This window comes from Sciurus vulgaris, assembly GCF_902686455.1.
Source record: "Sciurus vulgaris genome assembly, chromosome: 1".
NCBI lineage: Eukaryota > Metazoa > Chordata > Mammalia > Rodentia > Sciuridae > Sciurus > Sciurus vulgaris.
This window is the reverse complement of record NC_136461.1, coordinates 34,989,369-35,008,051: the sequence shown is the minus strand read 5'-3', so window position 1 is coordinate 35,008,051 and position 18,683 is coordinate 34,989,369. Positions and strand designations below refer to the sequence as shown.

General features: G+C 39.4%; 1 protein-coding gene across 1 annotated transcript in view; it reads right to left on the bottom strand.

The window, feature by feature from the left end:
• NASP (nuclear autoantigenic sperm protein) overlaps nt 1–10,834 on the bottom strand; it is a 31,603-nt gene extending 20,769 nt beyond the window's left edge. The window contains exons 1-2 of the mRNA XM_079126944.1: nt 10,739–10,834; nt 9,697–9,794 (exon numbers count right to left, since the gene is read on the bottom strand). Coding sequence (XP_078983070.1) covers nt 9,697–9,794; nt 10,739–10,795 — 155 coding nt within the window. The 5' untranslated portion in view covers nt 10,796–10,834. The remainder of the gene's footprint in view (nt 1–9,696; nt 9,795–10,738) is intronic.
• Between the last annotated feature and the right edge of the window lie 7,849 nt (nt 10,835–18,683).

The following is an 18,683-nucleotide window of genomic DNA, read 5'->3' as shown; positions in this document are numbered from 1 at the left end:
TGTTCTCAACAAAATATTCCATGAGGAGGAAATGAAAAACAACAATGAAGGTCAGCAAAGGGAGGAACTACCTTAGAGAAAAACCACTCAAAGGAGAAACCAAGCCAACTTAAAAACCAAAAATAAGCCAAATGACTGGGAATACAAATCATTTATCAATAACAACCCTGAACGTTAATGGCCTAAACTCATCAATCAAAAGACATAGACTGGCAGAATGGATTAAAAAGAAAGACCCAACAATATGCTGCCTGCAAGAGACTCATCTCATAGAAAAAGACATCCACAGACTAAAGGTGAAAGGATGGGAAAAAACCTACCATGCACATGGACTCAGTAAAAAAGCGGGGGTTTCCATCCTTATATCAGATAAAGTGGATTTCAAGCCAAAGTTAGTCAGAAGGGATAAAGAAGGACATTTCATACTGCTTAAGGGAACCATAAATCGGGAAGACATAACGACAGTAAATATTTATGCCCCAAACAATGGTGCATCCCTGTACATCAAACAAATCCTTCTCAATTTCAAGAATCACATAGACCACAACACAATAATTCTGGGCGACTTTAACACACCACTGTCACCACTTGATAGATCTTCCAAACAAAATCCAACCAAAGAAACCATAGAACTCAATAACACAATCAATAACCTAGACTTAATAGACATATATAGAATATTCCATCCATCAACGAGCAGATACACTTTCTTCTCAGCAGCACGTGGAACCTTCTTGAAAATAGACCATATGTTATGCCACAAAGCAACCCTTAGGAAATGCAAAAAAATAGAGATACTGCCTTGTGTTCTATCAGATCATAATGGACTGAGAGTAGAACTCAATGACAAAGTAAAAAAGGAAATTACTCCAACACTTAGAGACTAAATAACATGCTATTGAATGAAACATGGATAACAAAAAACATCAGGGAGGAGATTAAAAAATTCTTAGAGGTCAATGAGAATGATGATACAACATATCAAAATCTCTGGGACACTATGAAAGTGGTACTAAGAGGAAAATTCATTGCATGGAGCGCATTTCAGAAAAGAATGAAAAATCAACAATTAAATGACCTAACATTACAGCTCAAAGCCCCAGAAAAAGAACAGAATAACAGCAAAAGTAGTAGAAGACAGGAAATAATTAAAATCAGAGCTGAAATCAATGAAACTGAAACAAAAGAAACTATTCAAAAAATTGACATAACAAAAAGTTGGTTCTTTGAGAAAGTAAACAAAATAGATAAACCCTTAGCCACACAAAGAGAAGGAGAGAGAAGACTCAAATTACTAAAAGATATGATGCAAAAGGAAATATCACGACAGACACCACTGAGATACAGAACATAATGAGAAGCTACTCTGAAAATCTGTATTCCAACAAAACAAAAACTACCAAAGACATTGACAAATTTCTAGAGACATATGCTCCTCCCAAACTGAACCAGGAGGACATACATGATTTAAACAGATCAATATCAAGCAATGAAATAGAAGAAGCCATTAAAAATCTACCATCCAAGAAAAGCCCAGGACCAGACGGATTCTCAGCCGAATTCTACAAGACCTTCAAAGAAGAACTCATTCCAATACTTCTCAAAGTATTCCAGGAAATAGAAAAGGAGGGTACCCTACCAAACTCATTCTATGAAGCTAATATCACCCTCATACCCAAACCAGGAAAAGACACATCAAGGAAAGAAAATTTTAGACCAATATCCTTGATGAATATAGATGCAAAGATCCTTAACAAAATATTGGCAAACCGTATCCAAAAACATATTAAGAAAATTATGCACCACGAGCAAGTGGGGTTCATCCCTGGAATGCAAGGATGGTTCAACATTTGTAAATCAATAAACGTAATCCATCATGTCAATAGACTTAAGGATAAGAATCATATGGTTATTTCAATTGACACAGAAAAAGCATTTGACAAAATACAACACCCCTTCATGCTCAAAACCCTAGAAAAAATAGGGATAGTAGGAACATACCTGAACATTGTAAAGGCTATTTATTCTAAGCCCATGGCCAACATCATTCTTAATGGAGAAAAACTGAAACCATTCCTTTAAAAATGGGAACAAGACAGGGATGTCCTCTTTCACCACTTCTATTCAACGTTGTCCTCGAAACTCTAGCCAGAGCAATTAGGCAGACCAAAGAAATTAAAGGGATACGAATAGGAAAAGAGGAACTTAAGCTGTCACTATTTGCGGATGACATGATTCTATATTTAGAGGATCCAAAAACCTCCTCCAGAAAACTTCTAGACCTCATCAATGAATTCAGCAAAATGGCAGGCTATAAAATCAACACGCATAAATCTACAGCATTTTTATATGCAAGCGACAAAACAGCTGAAAAGGAAATGAGGAAAACAACCCCATTTGCAATAGCCTCAAAAAAAATAAAATACTTGGGAATCAATCTAACCAAAGAGGTAAAAGATTTCTACAATGAAAACTACAAAACATTAAAGAAAGAAATTGAGGAAGACCTTAGAAGATGGAAAGATCTCCCATGTTCTTGGATAGGCAGAATTAATATTGTCAAAATGGCCACACTACCAAAAGTGCTATACAGATTCGATGCAATTCCAATTACACTCCCAATGACTTACCTTACAGAAATAGAGCAAGCAATCACGAAATTCATCTGGAAGAATAAGAAACCCAGAATAGCCAAAACAATCCTTAGCAGGAAGAATGAAACAGGGGGTGTCGCAATACCAGAACTTCAACTATACTACAAAGCAATAGTAACAAAAACGGCATGGTATTAGCACCAAAATAGACAGGTAGATCAATGGTACAGAATAGAGGACATGGACACAAACCCAAATAAATACAATTTTCTCATACTAGACAAAGGTGCCAAAAATATGCAATGGAGAAAAGGTAGCCTCTTCAACAAATGGTGCTGGGAAAACTGGAAATCCATATGCAACAGAATGAAACTAAACCCCTACCTCTCACCCTGCACAAAACTCAACTCACAATGGATCAAGGACCTTGAAATCAGACCAGAGACCCTGCATCTTATAGAAGAAAAAGTAGGTCCAAATCTTCACCTTGTTGGCTTACGATCAGACTTCCTTAACAGGACCCCATAGCACAAGAAATAAAAGCAAGAATCAATAACTGGGATAGATTCAAACTAAATAGCTTTCTCTCAGCAAAGGAAACTATCAGCAATGCAAAGAGAGAGCCAGTCGGAGAATATCTTTGCCACTCATACTTCAGATAGAGCACTAATTTCCAGAATAGTTTGAGTTCCAAAGAGAACTCAAAAAACTCTACACCAATAATACAAATAACCCAATCAACAAATAGGCTAAGGAAATGAACAGACACTTCACAGAAGATGTACAAGCAATCAACAGATATATGAAAATATGTTCAACATCTTTAGTAATAAGAGAAATGCAAATCAAAACTACACTAAGATTCCATCTCACCCCAATTAGAATGGCGATTATCAAGAATACAAGCAACAATAGGTGTTGGAGAGGATGTGGGGAAAAAGGTACACTCATACATTGCTGGTGGGGCTGCAAATCAGTGCAGCCACTCTGGAAAGCAGTGTGGAGATTCCTTAGAAAACTTGGAATGGATCTACCATTTGACCCAGCTATCCCACTCCTCGGCCTATACCCAAAGGACTTAAAATCAGCATACTACAGAGATATAACCACATCAATGTTCATAGCGGCTCAATTCACAATAGCCAGACTATGGAACCAACCTAGATGCCCTTCAATGGATGAATGGATAAAGAAACTGGTGTATATATATATACAATAGAATATTACTCAGCTATAAAGAATAATAAAATTATGGCATTTGCAGGCAAATGGATGAAACTGGAGAATATCACGTTAAGTGAGATAAGCCAATCTCAAAAATCCAAAAGAGGAATGATCTCACTGATAAGCGGATGATGACACTTAATGGGGGGTGGGAGGGGGACAAGAATGGAGGAAGAAGGGACTGTATAGAAGGAAAAGAGAGGTGGGAGGGGGGGAGGGGAGGATAAAATAACGGAATGAATCAAACATCATTACTCTATGTATGCAAACGGTATGCTGTTACTCCATGTACAAACTGAACCAACATGTATCCCATTTGTTTACAATAAAAATAAATTTAAAAAAAATTAAACCTCTTTCTCTCACCCTGCACAAAAAAAAAAAAAAAAAAGAAAAAAAAAAAAAAATCAACACAAAGTGGATCAAAGACTTCAGCACTAGAAGAGACCTATGCCTAATAGAAGAAAAAACAGGGCCCAAATCTTCATCACATCAGCTTAGGACCTGACTTCCTCAACAGGCTCCTAAAGTGCAAGAAGTAAAATTAAGAATCAATAAATTGGATGGATTCAAACTAAAAAGCTTCTTCTCAGCAAAGGAAAGAAACAACGTGAAGAGAGAGTTACAGAATGGGAAAAAAATCTTTACCACACACACCTTAGATAGTACACCAATCTCCAGGATATATAAAGAACTCAAAAAACACCAAAAAAAAATCCAATCAATAAAGGAACTGAACAGAAACTTCACAGAATACAATCAATAAACATATGAAAAAATGTTCATCATCTCTTGCAATTAGAGAAATGCAAATCAAAATTGCTAAGATTCATCTCAACTCCAGTCAGAATGGCAATTATCAAGAATATATGCAATAATAAGTGTTCTCGAGGATGTGGGAAAAAAGGTACACTCACACATTGTTGGTGAAATTGCAGCTATCCCACTCAGTTTATACCAGAGGACTTAAAATCAGCATACTACAGTGACACAGTCATATCAATGTTTATAGCAGCACAATTCACAATAGCTAAATTGTGGAACCAACCTAAAAAATGCCCTTCAACAGAATGGATAAAGAAAATGTGGTACATATACACAATAGAATATTACTCAGCCTTAGAGAAGAATGAAAGTATGGCATCTGCAGGTAAATGAATGGAACTGGAGAATATCGTGCTAAGTGAAATAAGCCAATTCCAAAAAACCAAAGGCCATGTTTTCTCTGCTAAGTGGATGCTGATCCACAGTGGGGCATGGGTAGGGAAGAATGAAGAAACTGTATTATGCAAAGAGGAGTGAGGGGAGGGGTGGGGTAGTGAGGATGGGAAGGATGGTGGATTCAGACAGACATTATTACCCTATGTACATGTATGAAAAAAAAATTTTTAAATATTTATCACTGTCAAAAAAAGAATGAAAAAATTTTCAATGCCACATATTACTTTACTAAGATTACTCTAAAATGTTCGGTTTTCCTGTTCCCAAATCAAACTGATGTGTACTTACGAAGAATAAAAAAATAAATTAAAAAATTTTTAAAGGTTAGACTTACCATATTCAGATATAATTCTAGCATACTTATTCCATTTGGTTTTCTGCCCTACTTCCTACTCCTACCTCTAAAATCCCACCTTGAGATTACCAGTATCAAGTCACTGAACACAATCTTCTTAGTATAATTTTTATGCAGGTCCACCAATCCCCACCCTCTCCCCATTAACACAATCAAGTTAATATAATGTGCTCCACCCCATCAAAACACATACCCAGGTAAATCTTTCATCCCTACTACAATGACATTAAATTGTCACAATCACATGAAGCTTCACAGTTCTTTAAACAGCACAATCGACTAGGTATGGTGGCACATGCCTATAATCTCAGCAACTCTGGAGACTGAGGCAGGAGGAAAACAAGTTCAAGGACAGCCTCGGCAATTCAGCTAGGCCATAAACAACTTAGTGAGAGCCTATCTCAAAATAAAAAAGGGCTGAAGGCTTAGTTCAGTAGTAAAGTGCCCCAATAAAAACAAGCAAAAATCCCACCAGCATATTAGTAAGCATTATCATAAACCCTAACAGATGAAACAAACCAGCCAGGCACAGTGGCACAGGCCTGCAATCCCAGCAACTCAGAAGGCTGAGTCAGAAGGATGGTGAGTACAAAGCCATTCTTATCAATAAGGGAAGCCCTAAGCAACTTAGTGAGACCCTGTCTCAAAAACTAAAAAGGGGACCAGGGAATATAGCTCAGCTGGTAGAGGGCTTGACTCGCATGCACAAGGTGTTGTATTCAATCTCCAGCACAACAAAAGTAATAATAAAAAATTTTAAAAATAAAAAGGGCTGGGGGTAAGTGCCCCTGGATTCAATGCCAGTACCAAACAAAAAAGACTGACCAAACCACTTGTGGAAATAGAAATGGCAAACTCCCAAGATTACTGCTCTAAATAAATTTTTATCTAGATGATTTCTCCGCTGAAGTAAAATAAAAGCAGCACAGGAATTATGACACCAGACAACTAAATAAAAAACAAATGCATTACATAAGACTTTTCTTTGAGTTCTCATTCCTCCCTACCACTACAATGCAAACTATATATATATAAATAAAATATATATAAATAAATATACATACATAAAATATATATAAATAAAATACAAACTATGTATTTTCTTAATGTAAAGGGTTTTTTTGGTACCGGGGATTGAACTCAAGGGCACTTAACCACTGAGCTACATCACCAACCCTTTTTTGTATTTTACTTAGAGACAGAGTCTCACCGAGTTGCTTAGTACCTCACTTTTGCGGAGTCTGGCTTTGAACTTGTGATCCTCCTGCCTCAGCCTCTGGAGCTGCTGTGATTACATTATAGGCCTGTGCCAGAACTAGTTAGAAAGCTTAAATGACAGGAATTAATTTAGCATTTAGACAATCACTGATTACTTTAAGCAATGGTATTTAAATGGCATGATGGGACAGAAGTCTTTTCTTGGTACCAGTAATTGAATCCAGGGGCCCTTAACCACTGAACCACATCCCCAGAACACCCCACCTTTTTTAAAAAGTATTTTGGAGGGCAGAGTGAAATCTTTTTGTGTTGCAGAGGATCGAACCCAACGCCTTACACATGTGAGGCAAGTGCTCTACCCCTGAGCTACAGCTCCAGCCCTCCCCAGCCCTGATATTTTATTTAGAGACAGGGTCTCACTAAGTTACTTAGGGCCTCCCTAAGTTGCTGAGGCTAGCCTCTTGAGCTTCTGGAATTACAGGCATGCTCCACAGTTCCTGATTCAACTCAGGGTTTTTAAAGATAAGAAGACCAGGGTCCAACATCACTGCTCAGGCAATGAAGATGGTATCAAACCCAATTCTGAATTGAGATTTCTCATCCCATTTTTTTTTCTTTTGTCTCTACTTGTTTAGAAGTTATACTTATTCTATTCTCCCAGTGGTGACATACTAAAGTTATAAACAATGGGCATTCTTATCTAAAGTCCGAATCAAAGTCACTTTTTTTATACTCTCATTGAACAAGAGTTTCTTAGAAGTTTTATGACTAAACAGCTCCACCAACTTAACTAAGGTATACTGCCTTCATTGTTCTCTCAGACTAATTCGACTGTCATATATTTTCCTGTGAGGTCATGTTTTTGGTAGGGGAAGAGGGAATGAAAATTGGAGTTCTGTAATTTAACCCAAACCCTGCCACTTAAATTTGGAAATAATCTGTCCATTCTCACCTTTGGTTGGCTCACCTACAGAAAGGAGATAGAAACTACTTCACATTACATTATGTGGATTAAATAATGCTTTACTAAAAAAAAAAAAAAAAAAATACAAAAAACAGAATTGCTCAGTTTAGTTTGCAATTCAAACTTGCTGGTGATAAAACACTTAAACGTGTTTCCCCCTACCCAGGGTCACATACATAAATTTTCTGGGTTAATCTAACAGGAGACTGGAGTTCACTAATAACCTTACTTTGACTAGACACAAATGACACCTGAATATCTGCAACAGAAATTTCTTCATACTTCTTACCTCTCAAGAAAAACACATACCTGGACTGGGACTGTACCTCAGTGGTAGAGTTTGCACAGCAGCATACTCAATTCTTTGCTTCCTAGGCAGTTCTCCCTTCTCCTTCTCCCTCCCCTCTCCCCGCCCCCACAACCCCCCCTTGCCAAAAAAACCCACCCACAACTAGTATTGGAGGGGTGAGGAGCCTTGTAAGTGGAATGCTGGTTGATGTGTCCGGTAAGCTCCATTAAAAGGGATTATTTTTGTAACAGATGTTAACTTCCAAACCCCATCTATTCTGACTCTGTCAAATAATGGAGAGTTAGGGCAAGCATGCATACTTCCACTTACTTGGGAAGGGAGGCAGGAGGAACCCCAGTTAGAGGTCATCCTCAAAGTTAGGCAGGTGCTAAACAACTTAGCAAGACCCTGTTTTAAAATGAAAAATAAAAGGGCTGGGGATGTAGTCAGTGGTTAAGCACCCCTGGGTTTGATTCCTAGTACAAACAAATAAGTAGACGAAAATTTATATCAATTAGAGTCTAAAATTAAAACTGGAGTTCCTAACTGATACTGAAGGTGGTTTAAGAACCCCTGCTTTTCATAAACCCACTAGGAAATGAACCAAGGTAGGGTAGCAGAGAGAAGTAAATCTCTGATCACTTTATCAAAGTGATCCGTTTATCAAAGTGTAAACCTTTAGAAAAGATAAATCGTAAAAAATTCACAGCAATCTTTACTTTTGCAAGTGAGGCAACTAACTTCTAAGTGCACAAAATAGACAAAAAAAAAAAAAAAAAAAAAACAGGTCACTAAAAAGTACCGGAGGAAATCAGAACCTACTGTATGAAAAACTCGTTTTCTCGAACTGATGGAGCATTTCTGTCCCCTCGTGACAAAATAGTTTATGCCTTTGAGGCACTGTGCCGTTTTCAAAGAAATCATACCTTTTTCCCCCTCCGGTCCTCCCACTACACTACTTGCATACGGTCTATTCACCTGGCAACTAAACCCTGATAAGGAAAGCTCTACCCAACGCCAGGTGAAGACGCTACGCATTCGGATGTCTCCTAAAAAAGCCAACTCTCCTGCCTACACCTCCAAAGTCTGAAGAACCACGGTGTTCCCATCACAAGCCGGGGCTCGCTGAGTATCGGTCGCTCAGTATTTGAGCGGAAGAGGTGAGAAAGCCCGCTGGCCGGAAACCCTCACAGCCAGCCACCGCGGAAGTCAAAGGTTGTTGCTCCGGCCGCTGTAGCCCCAAACAATGGAGTTTTCCCGCCTCCTCAAGGCCCCGCCCCTTCTCCAGAGCCCGCGGAGGGAAACGAACGCACGCGCCCAAGGCCCCGCCCTCCGCGAGGCTCCGCCCACCGACCCCTTAGGTCCTGCCTCCTCGTGCAAAGGTTTTTTTTTTTTTTTTTTTTTTTTTTTGCGCCAAATCCATTGGTTATATTCCCGGTTTGTCCAGGGGCACTACAGAAGGGACCAAGCTTGAAATGAGGTGACAGCAGGAGTGTGAGGGCAGACCAGCGCGCCACGGCCCCGCCTCCCCACAAGCAGCCCCGAGCCAAGGGAGGAAGGAGAGGGGCAGACGATGGAGACAGCCGCCGCTGCCCCCGGCAAGATGGCGGCCGCAAAAAGCGGGGCAGGGGGCGCCAGCCACCAGCCGTTACCGCTAGTGAGCGGGCTCACAGCAAGAGCCGGGCTTCTCCGCTGCTCAGGCCTCCCTGAACATCAGTGGCTCGTGGAAGGCCAATCTTCCCTCCCAATGATCTATCCTCCCACGGAGCCCCCATCCACCAGCTCTCCCGCGGACTGGCTAGTGCCTCAAGCGCGCCATAGTCCCGCTTACTTGTCGGCGGAAACCAGTTCCGCGGCGATGGCAGCAGTGGTTGTGGACTCTGAGGCCATCGTTCCCCTCAAGTGGTGGACCAGTGAGCGGAATGAAACCTGTGAGGAAAACAGGGAATTTTGGACGCCAGACTTATTAGGGGACAGAAAATGGCAGATTAGGGACCCCGCGCGACTGGGGCCCTCCTATATACCAGGTCCCTTGCCCCGCCCACCCACTTCCGGATCCTCCCCCCCAGGTTTAAAGGGCCAGGACTCAACCTCTTTCTATCCCAAGGACACCCCCACCCTGGCAGTATGACTCTGTGGGGTAATTTCCCTCCCTGGCCCACTTTCCCTCAAAAAAGTAACTCCTGCTTCTATAGTAAGTAGCGTAAGAAGAACCAGAATCTTGATACTACAACTCCTGACAAGGTGTCAGTCTACGGCTTCTACAGAAAGTGAGGCCGGAGCTGCTCTGCACGTGTGGAGCGAGTAGCCAAGGGTCTCTCTCCTTCTGGCCCCGATACCCGAGAAAGCGACTGAGTGTCTCTCCGTCCTCTCACTCTTAACGGATAAACACGCAAGAGCGCAGCACGGGTCCAGCAGTAACGGCTAGAACTGACCTCGGTGAGAGACGCGTGGCTCTGGACCTCAGCAACTACTGACGGAAGAGGATGCTGTTCTAGGATTGGCTACAGCTGAAACTACCGCGCCTAATTCAAAGTTCAGGGCTGCGGCAAGATGAGGCTGACTCCTCCCTCCGGACACGCCCCACTTTGGCTGACCCAATCCGCTCGTGCCATCTCTTAGACCCTGCCTACACTTCAAATCCGACTACTTCAACTCTGATGAGAGCCTTTGGGGCTGCAATCTCAGTTCCAGCTACATTGGGATCACTGTGCTTAAATGTTTAAAGCTGTTAACAATCACATTTAATCTTAACGAAAATACTAATTAGATCAGTGTTATCAACCATTTCATAGAAAAAGAAACAAAGGTTAAGGAAAGGTCTGACCAGCTCAGAAAGTAGCAAGACTAATGGGTTATGAAAAGCAGTGTACCTCATTTCCTGCAACCGACTCAGTGAAAGATAACTGGCTGGCTGAAAAAGGCTGCATTCCTGGAGCATCAACCTTTCCCTTCCACCATGGCACAGCCTACAATGTTCAGAACAGGGAGTTTTATTAGCGTCCAGGTTCAGGTCATTGACTGGGAAAGATACCTCAGGAGAATTTTAATTACCCTCTCTCAAGGCCCAGGCAGGTTGAAATCTTTGGAGATATAGAACCAGACCCGAAAATGACAATCCCTGTGATAAAGAGAACTGGACTTTCCCATTATTATCTGGAAGACCTCAGCCAAGACATGGAAGCTTTCAAGATTAAATGTAAAATTAAAATGAGAACAATTTTAGTATTCACCATTAAGGACGTTGTGAAAATTACAAGTGATTAGCACTGTGCACAATAAGCACTCATTAAATGGCTACCTCCATCTGATATCACGGTGACTGGAGGGTTGAGGTGAGAGAATGGAAGATCTCTCCAGAGTCCTTGCAGCCAGGGATAGGGCCTGGGAACTCCATTCCAGTTACTTTTGTGACTCATTTATCCATTAAACTATTATGCACTGAGAACCTATGATGTGCAAGGTTTTGTGCTAGATCCTAGGGACAACAGCCTCTGGCTTTGAGGAACTCAGTCTTTGTAGATGGAGGAGAGGTACTGGAGATTTAACCCAAGGGCACTCTATCACTGAGCTATATCTCCAGCTCTTTATTTTTATTTTGAAATAGTCTCACTAAATTGCTGAGGCTGGTCTTGAACTTAGGAACCTCTTATTTCAGCCTCCGCAATCACTAGGATTACAGCCATATACCACCACACCCAACAAGGAACTCAGTTTGAGAACTTTCCTTTTTTTTTTGGTACTAGTGGTTGATGGGCTTTGTCCATCATATGTTATATAACAACCATTATTTTAAACCCACCCACTACTTTCCATTTTAATATCATCATTCTCATTCAAGCCTAGGAACAATTATGTCTTGCCTGCACTACTTCATATCCTCTGGTCTCTGTTTAACTCTCCAGAAAACAAAATCTTCTTAAAATGTAAATCAGCTCATATTCTTTTGAATAGATTGTCATTACTCTTGAAAGACATTTTGAGCTGTTTATCATTACCTACAAGGTCCGACAGGATCTGTTTCCAATTCATGCCTCCAAATTCATAGTATACTACTTCCCTCCATTTGCTATATTCTAACCACACTGGTTTCCTTTCTGTTCCTCAGAATACCCACATACTTTCTCACATTGAGGAGCCTTCATATCTGTGACCCTCTACCTAGAAAGCTCTCCTTCCAATACTCTCAATGACTTGTTCCTATACATCTTTAGACCTCATTCCAAATGCTACTTCCCAAAGTGATCTTCCCTGGCGGGGCATGTTAGTGCATGCCTGTAACCCCAATGACCCTGGAGGCTGAGGCAGGTGGAATGCAAATTCAAAGCCAACCTCGGTAACCAAAGAGATCTTCTCTGACCTTGTAATTGAAATTAGCTTCCCCTTGTTTATTTCTTCCATGATACTTAATTAAATCTAAAGTTCTGGCTTAGCATCTAGTGCATGCCTGTAATCCCAGCAACTCGGGAGGCTGAGGCAGGAGGATTGCAAGTTCAAAGCAACTCATTAAGGCCTTAAGAAATTTAGCAAGGGCTGGGGAATAGCTTGGTTGGTAGAGTGCTTGCTTTGCATGCACAAGACTCTAGGTTCAAATTCCTGGCATCACAAAAAAAAAAAAAAAAAAAAAAAAATTAGCGATACCTGTCTCAAAAAATAATAGAGGCTAGGGATGTAACAGTGGTAAATTGTTGGATTCAATTTCCAATACAAAAAATAAGAAAACAAAATCTAAAGTTCTTTTTTACTTGTATTTTTTATTTGGAATATACCAATACACTTTTTCTGCCTTATATTTCCAATACATTCAACAGAACCAATCCGACTTGGACTAAGTGTTCAAAATGAACTTTTTAATGAATAAATTAATAATCATGGAGTAATCATAATTAGAACTGGGAAAAAAGTTCACACAAAATGTAGACTTAAAATAGAAACCAGGGGCTGGGGAGATAGCTCAGTTGGTAGAGTGCTTGCCTCATAAGCATAAGGCCCTGGGTTCGATCCCCAGCACCCCCCCAAAAAAAAAAAAAAAAAACCTTAAAATAGAAACCAAGCTTTCATAGCAAATGAGAACAGAGTTGGGCACATACCTCAGTGGTAGAGCATTTGTCTAGCATGTGGGAGGCCCTAGGTTCCACTGCAGAAAGGGGTGGGGGGACACAAATGAGACTTTATGTTTTTGTTTTGGTATTAGGGATTGAACTCAGGAACACTTTACCACTGAGCCACATGGTAAGGGTTTGATACAGGGTTCCACTAAGTCAGGCCCTGTCTCAAAATAAAAATTTAAAAAAGGGGTGAGGTCATGGCTCAGTAGTTAAGCACTTCTGGGCTTAATTCCTGATACCAAAAAAAAAAAAAAAAAAAAAGAAAAAGAAAAAACAGGGGATGCTGAGGGCGCTAGAAATGTATCTCGGTTGTAGGACATTTGCCTCATAAATGTCAGATCCTAGGTTTAACCCCCAGTATTGGGGGGGAAAAAGTGGGGGTGGGAGAAGGCAAAGAGGGTCTAGTGATGTAGCTTTGGGGTACAGCACTTGTCTAGCTTGTGTGAGGTCCTGGTTTGAATCCCTGGTACCCCAAACTCTAAATAAATAAAGGAAAGTTAAGGGTAGAATAAGATACTGAAAAGAGAGGAATTAAATATTTACATATGAAATCTTAAGACCTGTGACATTGCTAGTTGTTTGTATTCCCATATTTATTTTTCTCTACTTCTATAGCAGTAATAGAACCCTGATTTTTATTTGTGTATTTATTTAAGTGCATAGTTGACAGAATGGAAACCAAACCTATTAATGTTCCTTGGAGCAAGAATTGCTCACCTGATGGCATTCTAATCAATGGGAGATAAATGGAAGTAATGAGTGCAACTTCAACATAGAGATATCAATGGGAAGGGGCTGTCTTTCAGAAGACAGTGGTGGGCTGGGGATATAGGTCAGTGGTAAAGCACTTGCCTAGCATGTGCAAGGCCCTAAATTAATCCCCAGTACTGCAAAAAATTAAAAAAAAAAAAAAATCAAAGGAAAAAAAAAACGAAAACCACCAAAACAAAAAACACCAAACCAAAAAAAAAAAAAAAAAAAAAAAAAAAAAAAAAAACCCACAACATTAAAAAAAAATCAAAGTGATGAACCATGTTGGACATGTAAGCCAGGGAAATGCTCCAGGAATGACAAAGCAGTGAGACCAGCCTGGGCAACTTCCATGGACCAGTCTAGCTTCATGAAATCATCATACCAGATCTGAATGGCTTACTCTCAACATGTTGTATAGGGAAAAAAAAATTCTTAGATATATTTATTATATTTATTTATTTATATTTAATTAATTTTTTTTTTTAAATGGAGTCTCACCTTGTGACCCAAGCTTGTCTCAAACTCCTGGACCAAGTGATCCTCCTGCCTCATATTCCTAAGTAGCTATGAGTAAAGGCGTGTACCACTATGTCCAGTTTTATTTTATGTATATTTACTTTATATAAGTAATATTATTTATTTGTTTGTTTGTTTTGAAGTACTAGGGATTGAATCCAGGAGCATTCTGCCACTAAACCCTTTTTATTTTGAGACAGGGTCACATTAAGTCATCCAGGCTCACCTTGAAATTGTCACCCTCTTGCCTCGGTCTCCCAAAGTACCTGGGATTACAGGCATACTGTACTCCCAGGCGCGCATATATATATATATAGTGGTACCAGGGATTGAACCCAGGGGTACTTAACATCTGAGCCATATCCCCAATCCTTTTCATTTTTTATTTTGAGACAGGGTCTCACTATGTTACTGAGGCTGGCTTTGAACTTGTGATCTTCTTGCTTCAGCCTCCCAAGTTACTGGGATTACAGCAATGTGTCACTGTGCCTGGTTTTATATATATATATTTTTAAAACACAAAATATATCAAACAACAACTACCAAGATTGCAAGAGACAGAGACAAATCAATACCTGTAATAGAAACTTTTACACATGCTACTTAGAAATTATTATAAATAACAAATAATCAGAAATATTGAAGACATAATTAATATTATTAACATGCTCAAGTGACTAAATTTACACAGAAACCTATACTCAAGAAAACAGCAGGGGCTGGGGAGATAGTTCAGTCGGTAGATGCTTGCCTTGTAGATCCCCAGCACCCAAAAAAAAAAAAAGAAAAGAAAACAGCGGTGGCGCATGCCTATAATCCCAGCAGCTCAAGAGGATCGTAAGTTCAAAGGCAGCCTCAGCAACAGCGAGGCACTAAGCAACTCAGTGAGACCCTGTCTCTAAATAAAATACAAAATAGGGCTGGGGATGTGGCTCGTGATTGAGTTCCCCTGTGTTCAATTCCAGGTACCCCCCCCCCCCAAAAAAAAAACAGCAAATGTGCATTATATTCAAACATCATAAATCACTTATAAATGTGACAAATATTAGGCCCCACAAAAGCTTCAATAAATTCCAAAGAATCATCATTATCATATAAACTCTAACCGTAAAGTTTTATTGCATTACAGTATTGACATATAGCATATTAGTATAAATAATATAATAAATACCTCAAAATATCATGAAAGAAATTAAGAAGTACCTAGAACTGAGTGGTAATAAAAACACTGCATATTGGGCTGGGGAGATAGCTCAGTCAGTAGAGTGCTTGCCCTGCAAGCACGAGGCCCTGGGTTCGATCCCCAGTACCGCAAAAAAAAAAAAAAAAAAAAAAAAACACTGCATATCAAAATTCATAGAACATTGATGAAGTTGTATCTATATAAAAAAATCACAGCTTTGCTTGGGGGTGTTGCTCAGTGATAGAGCACATACTAACATGCATGAGGCCTAGGTTCAATCCCTAGAACTAAAATAATAATAAAGCATCCAAGAATTAAACTTACGAAGTTAGAAAAAGAGTAATAGAGAAATCTGAAACAAGAGGGAGACAATAAAGGAAAATAGGGGAGAAATCAAGAAAGAGAGAGAGAAGAGCTCTGGACCATGGTACGTGCCCATAATCCTAGCAACTAGGGAGGCTGAGACAAGAGGATTTCAAGTTCAAGGCCAGCCTCAACAATTTAGTGAGGACCTAAGCAACTTAGCAAAACTCTGTCTTCAAATAAAAATAAAAAGAACTGGGGATGTAACTGAGTGGTAAAGTGCCCCTGGGTTCAATCCCCAGTACCAAAAATAAAAATAAAAAAATAAGAGTGAGAGAGAGAAAGAGAAGATTAACAAAACTAAATTCTTTGAAAAGATCAAAATATAGATAGAAAAAAGATATATGAATAGAAAATGCAAAAAGGAAAATACAGAAGAGAGTAAGGGATATAGCTCAGTGGTAGAGCACATATTTAGTATACAAAATGCCCTGGGTTCAATACCCAGCACCACAAGATAAAAAAAGAAAGAAAAGAAAAGAAAATACTGAAGAAATAACTATAGACACAATTTTAAATAACAGTAGCAAAATAGCTCTGTGCAAATAAATCTGAAAAACCTAATGAAGTAGCCTTAGAAAAAAATAAAATGCCAAAATAAGCAATAAGCATAAGAAAAAAACAGTATTTATTTATTTATTTTAGATGTTGATGAACCTTTATTTTCTTATTTTTTTTTTTTTTTGTGGTGCTGAGAGTTGAACCCAGTGTCTCACACATGCTAGGCAAGTGCTCTACCACTGAGCCCCCAACCCCAGCTCCAAAAAATAGGAATCTTTTTTTTAATGGTACTGGGGATTATACCCAGGGGCACTTTACCACTGAGCTACACACCCAACCCTGTTTAAAAAATTTTTGAGACAGGATCTTGTTAATGTGCTTAGGGAATTTGCTAAATTGCTAAGGCTGGTCTTGAACTTGTGATCTTCCTGCCTCAGTTTCCAGTGTTAATGGGATTACAAGTATACACCACCGTACCAGGTAGAAACAGGATCTGAAATGCACAATAAATAATAAAAACAATTAAATGGAGTTAAAGACCTCTCACAATTCTGCTAAAATGGCTGGATCACTTTATAAGTAAAATTAATACATTTTCAGGAAATATTTCCAGATACAGGAAAAAAGAAAAAATTTCACAGTTAAAGGAGCTTCTTTTAGGTTTTTTGTTGTTGTTGTTTGTTTTGTTTTTCCAGTGCTGGGGATGAACACAGGGCCTTGTGCATTCTAGGCATATGCTCTACCATTAAGCTATATCCCCAGGCCTACTAATATGGTCTTGATTCCAAAATGAAAAAAATATGAAAAAATGAAATTACAGGGCCTTTTACTTATGAATAGTTACATATGTTCTAAACAAAAATCTTTGCTAACTGCACCAATTAGTGTAGACTAAATTTTGCAGCAATAACAACCCCAATTATTTTATCTTTTTGCACGGGGGATCGAACCTAGGGGTTCTTCACCAGTGACATCCTCAGTCTTTTTTCATATTTTATTTTGAGACAAGGTCTCTCTTAAGTTGCCAAGGCTGGCCTTAAATTTGCAATCCTCCTGCCTCATCCTCCTTAGTTACATAGTTACTGGGATTACAGGCATGCACCAGCTTAATTTCCACATTTCAATGACTTCATATAATGAAGTCTAGTTTTTATTCATACTGTAGCTTTATACCAAGTCAGCTGAAAGCTCAGTTCTGTGTTATCCTCATTCTTGGTGGAAGGGTGACCACACAGAATACAGAACACTGTCATTTTTCAGAGAGAAAGAGATAATATGTTGGAACTCATACTTACTCTTTTTTTTCTTTTTGCAGTGCTGGGGGTCAAACCCAGATATTCATACACGCTAGGCAAGTGCTCTACCACTGAACTACATCCCCACACCTTATACTTACTCTGACAGCTCTTAACCTGTAACTAACATAAGTCACCTTTTCTCTTTTCATTGGCAATAAAAAGTCATACGGCTACATCTAACTCCATGTGGGTAGGAAAATGCAACCTTACTATAATGGAAGACCAAGAACAAACAAACAAAAGTCAAAATAAAAAAAAATTTTTAAAAACCCCAAAATACTTGGTATGAGGCTGGGAGTACAGCTCAGTGGTAGAACTCTTGCTGGGCACGTCTAAGGCATTGGTTAGATCCCCAGCACTACCTCCGCAAAAGAAGGCATGTGTCAGAACAACTTCATAGATCATATTTTCCTGGGCAAATACTATGACCTCTTTCAAGTATGTTATCAATCTTAAGTAGCCTTCTTAAAAGTTTACCAACCTTTACTTACAAAGTTCACATTCCTTCCCCTACAGAAAGTCACAATGTCTCACTTTTCCTAGCCAGTATAAGGTAGGCCCCTCCTCCCTTGAAGGTCACACAGGGTTACTGAAAAGGGTCTTTTTTTTTTTTTTTTGTAGTCCTGGGATTTAACTCAGGTCCTCATACAAGGCAAGCACTCTACCAGCTTATATCCCCAGCCCTGGGCTGGGGTTGTGGCTCAGTGGTAGAGCTCTTGCCTAGCATGCATGAGGCACTGGGTTCAATTCTCAGCACCACATATAAATAAATGAATAAAATAAAGGTCTATCAACATCTAAAAAAATATTTTAAAAAAAGATTGTAATTGTGTATGAGGAATTTTGATGTAAAAAATTTGGGATATATGGGCTAAGCTTGTAGCTCAGTGGTAGAGCACTTGCCTAGCACCAATGTGAGGCATTGGGTTCAACCCCCAGCACCACATAAAAATAAAGGCATTGTGTCCATCTACAACTAAAAAAAAGTCTTAAAAAAAAAATTGGGATATAGTGGTACTAGCCTCTGGCTGGTAACTATTCTTTCATTTCTTCCTGAAATGTAGTTTTATTGAACTCAAGGCCTCCTGCATGCTAG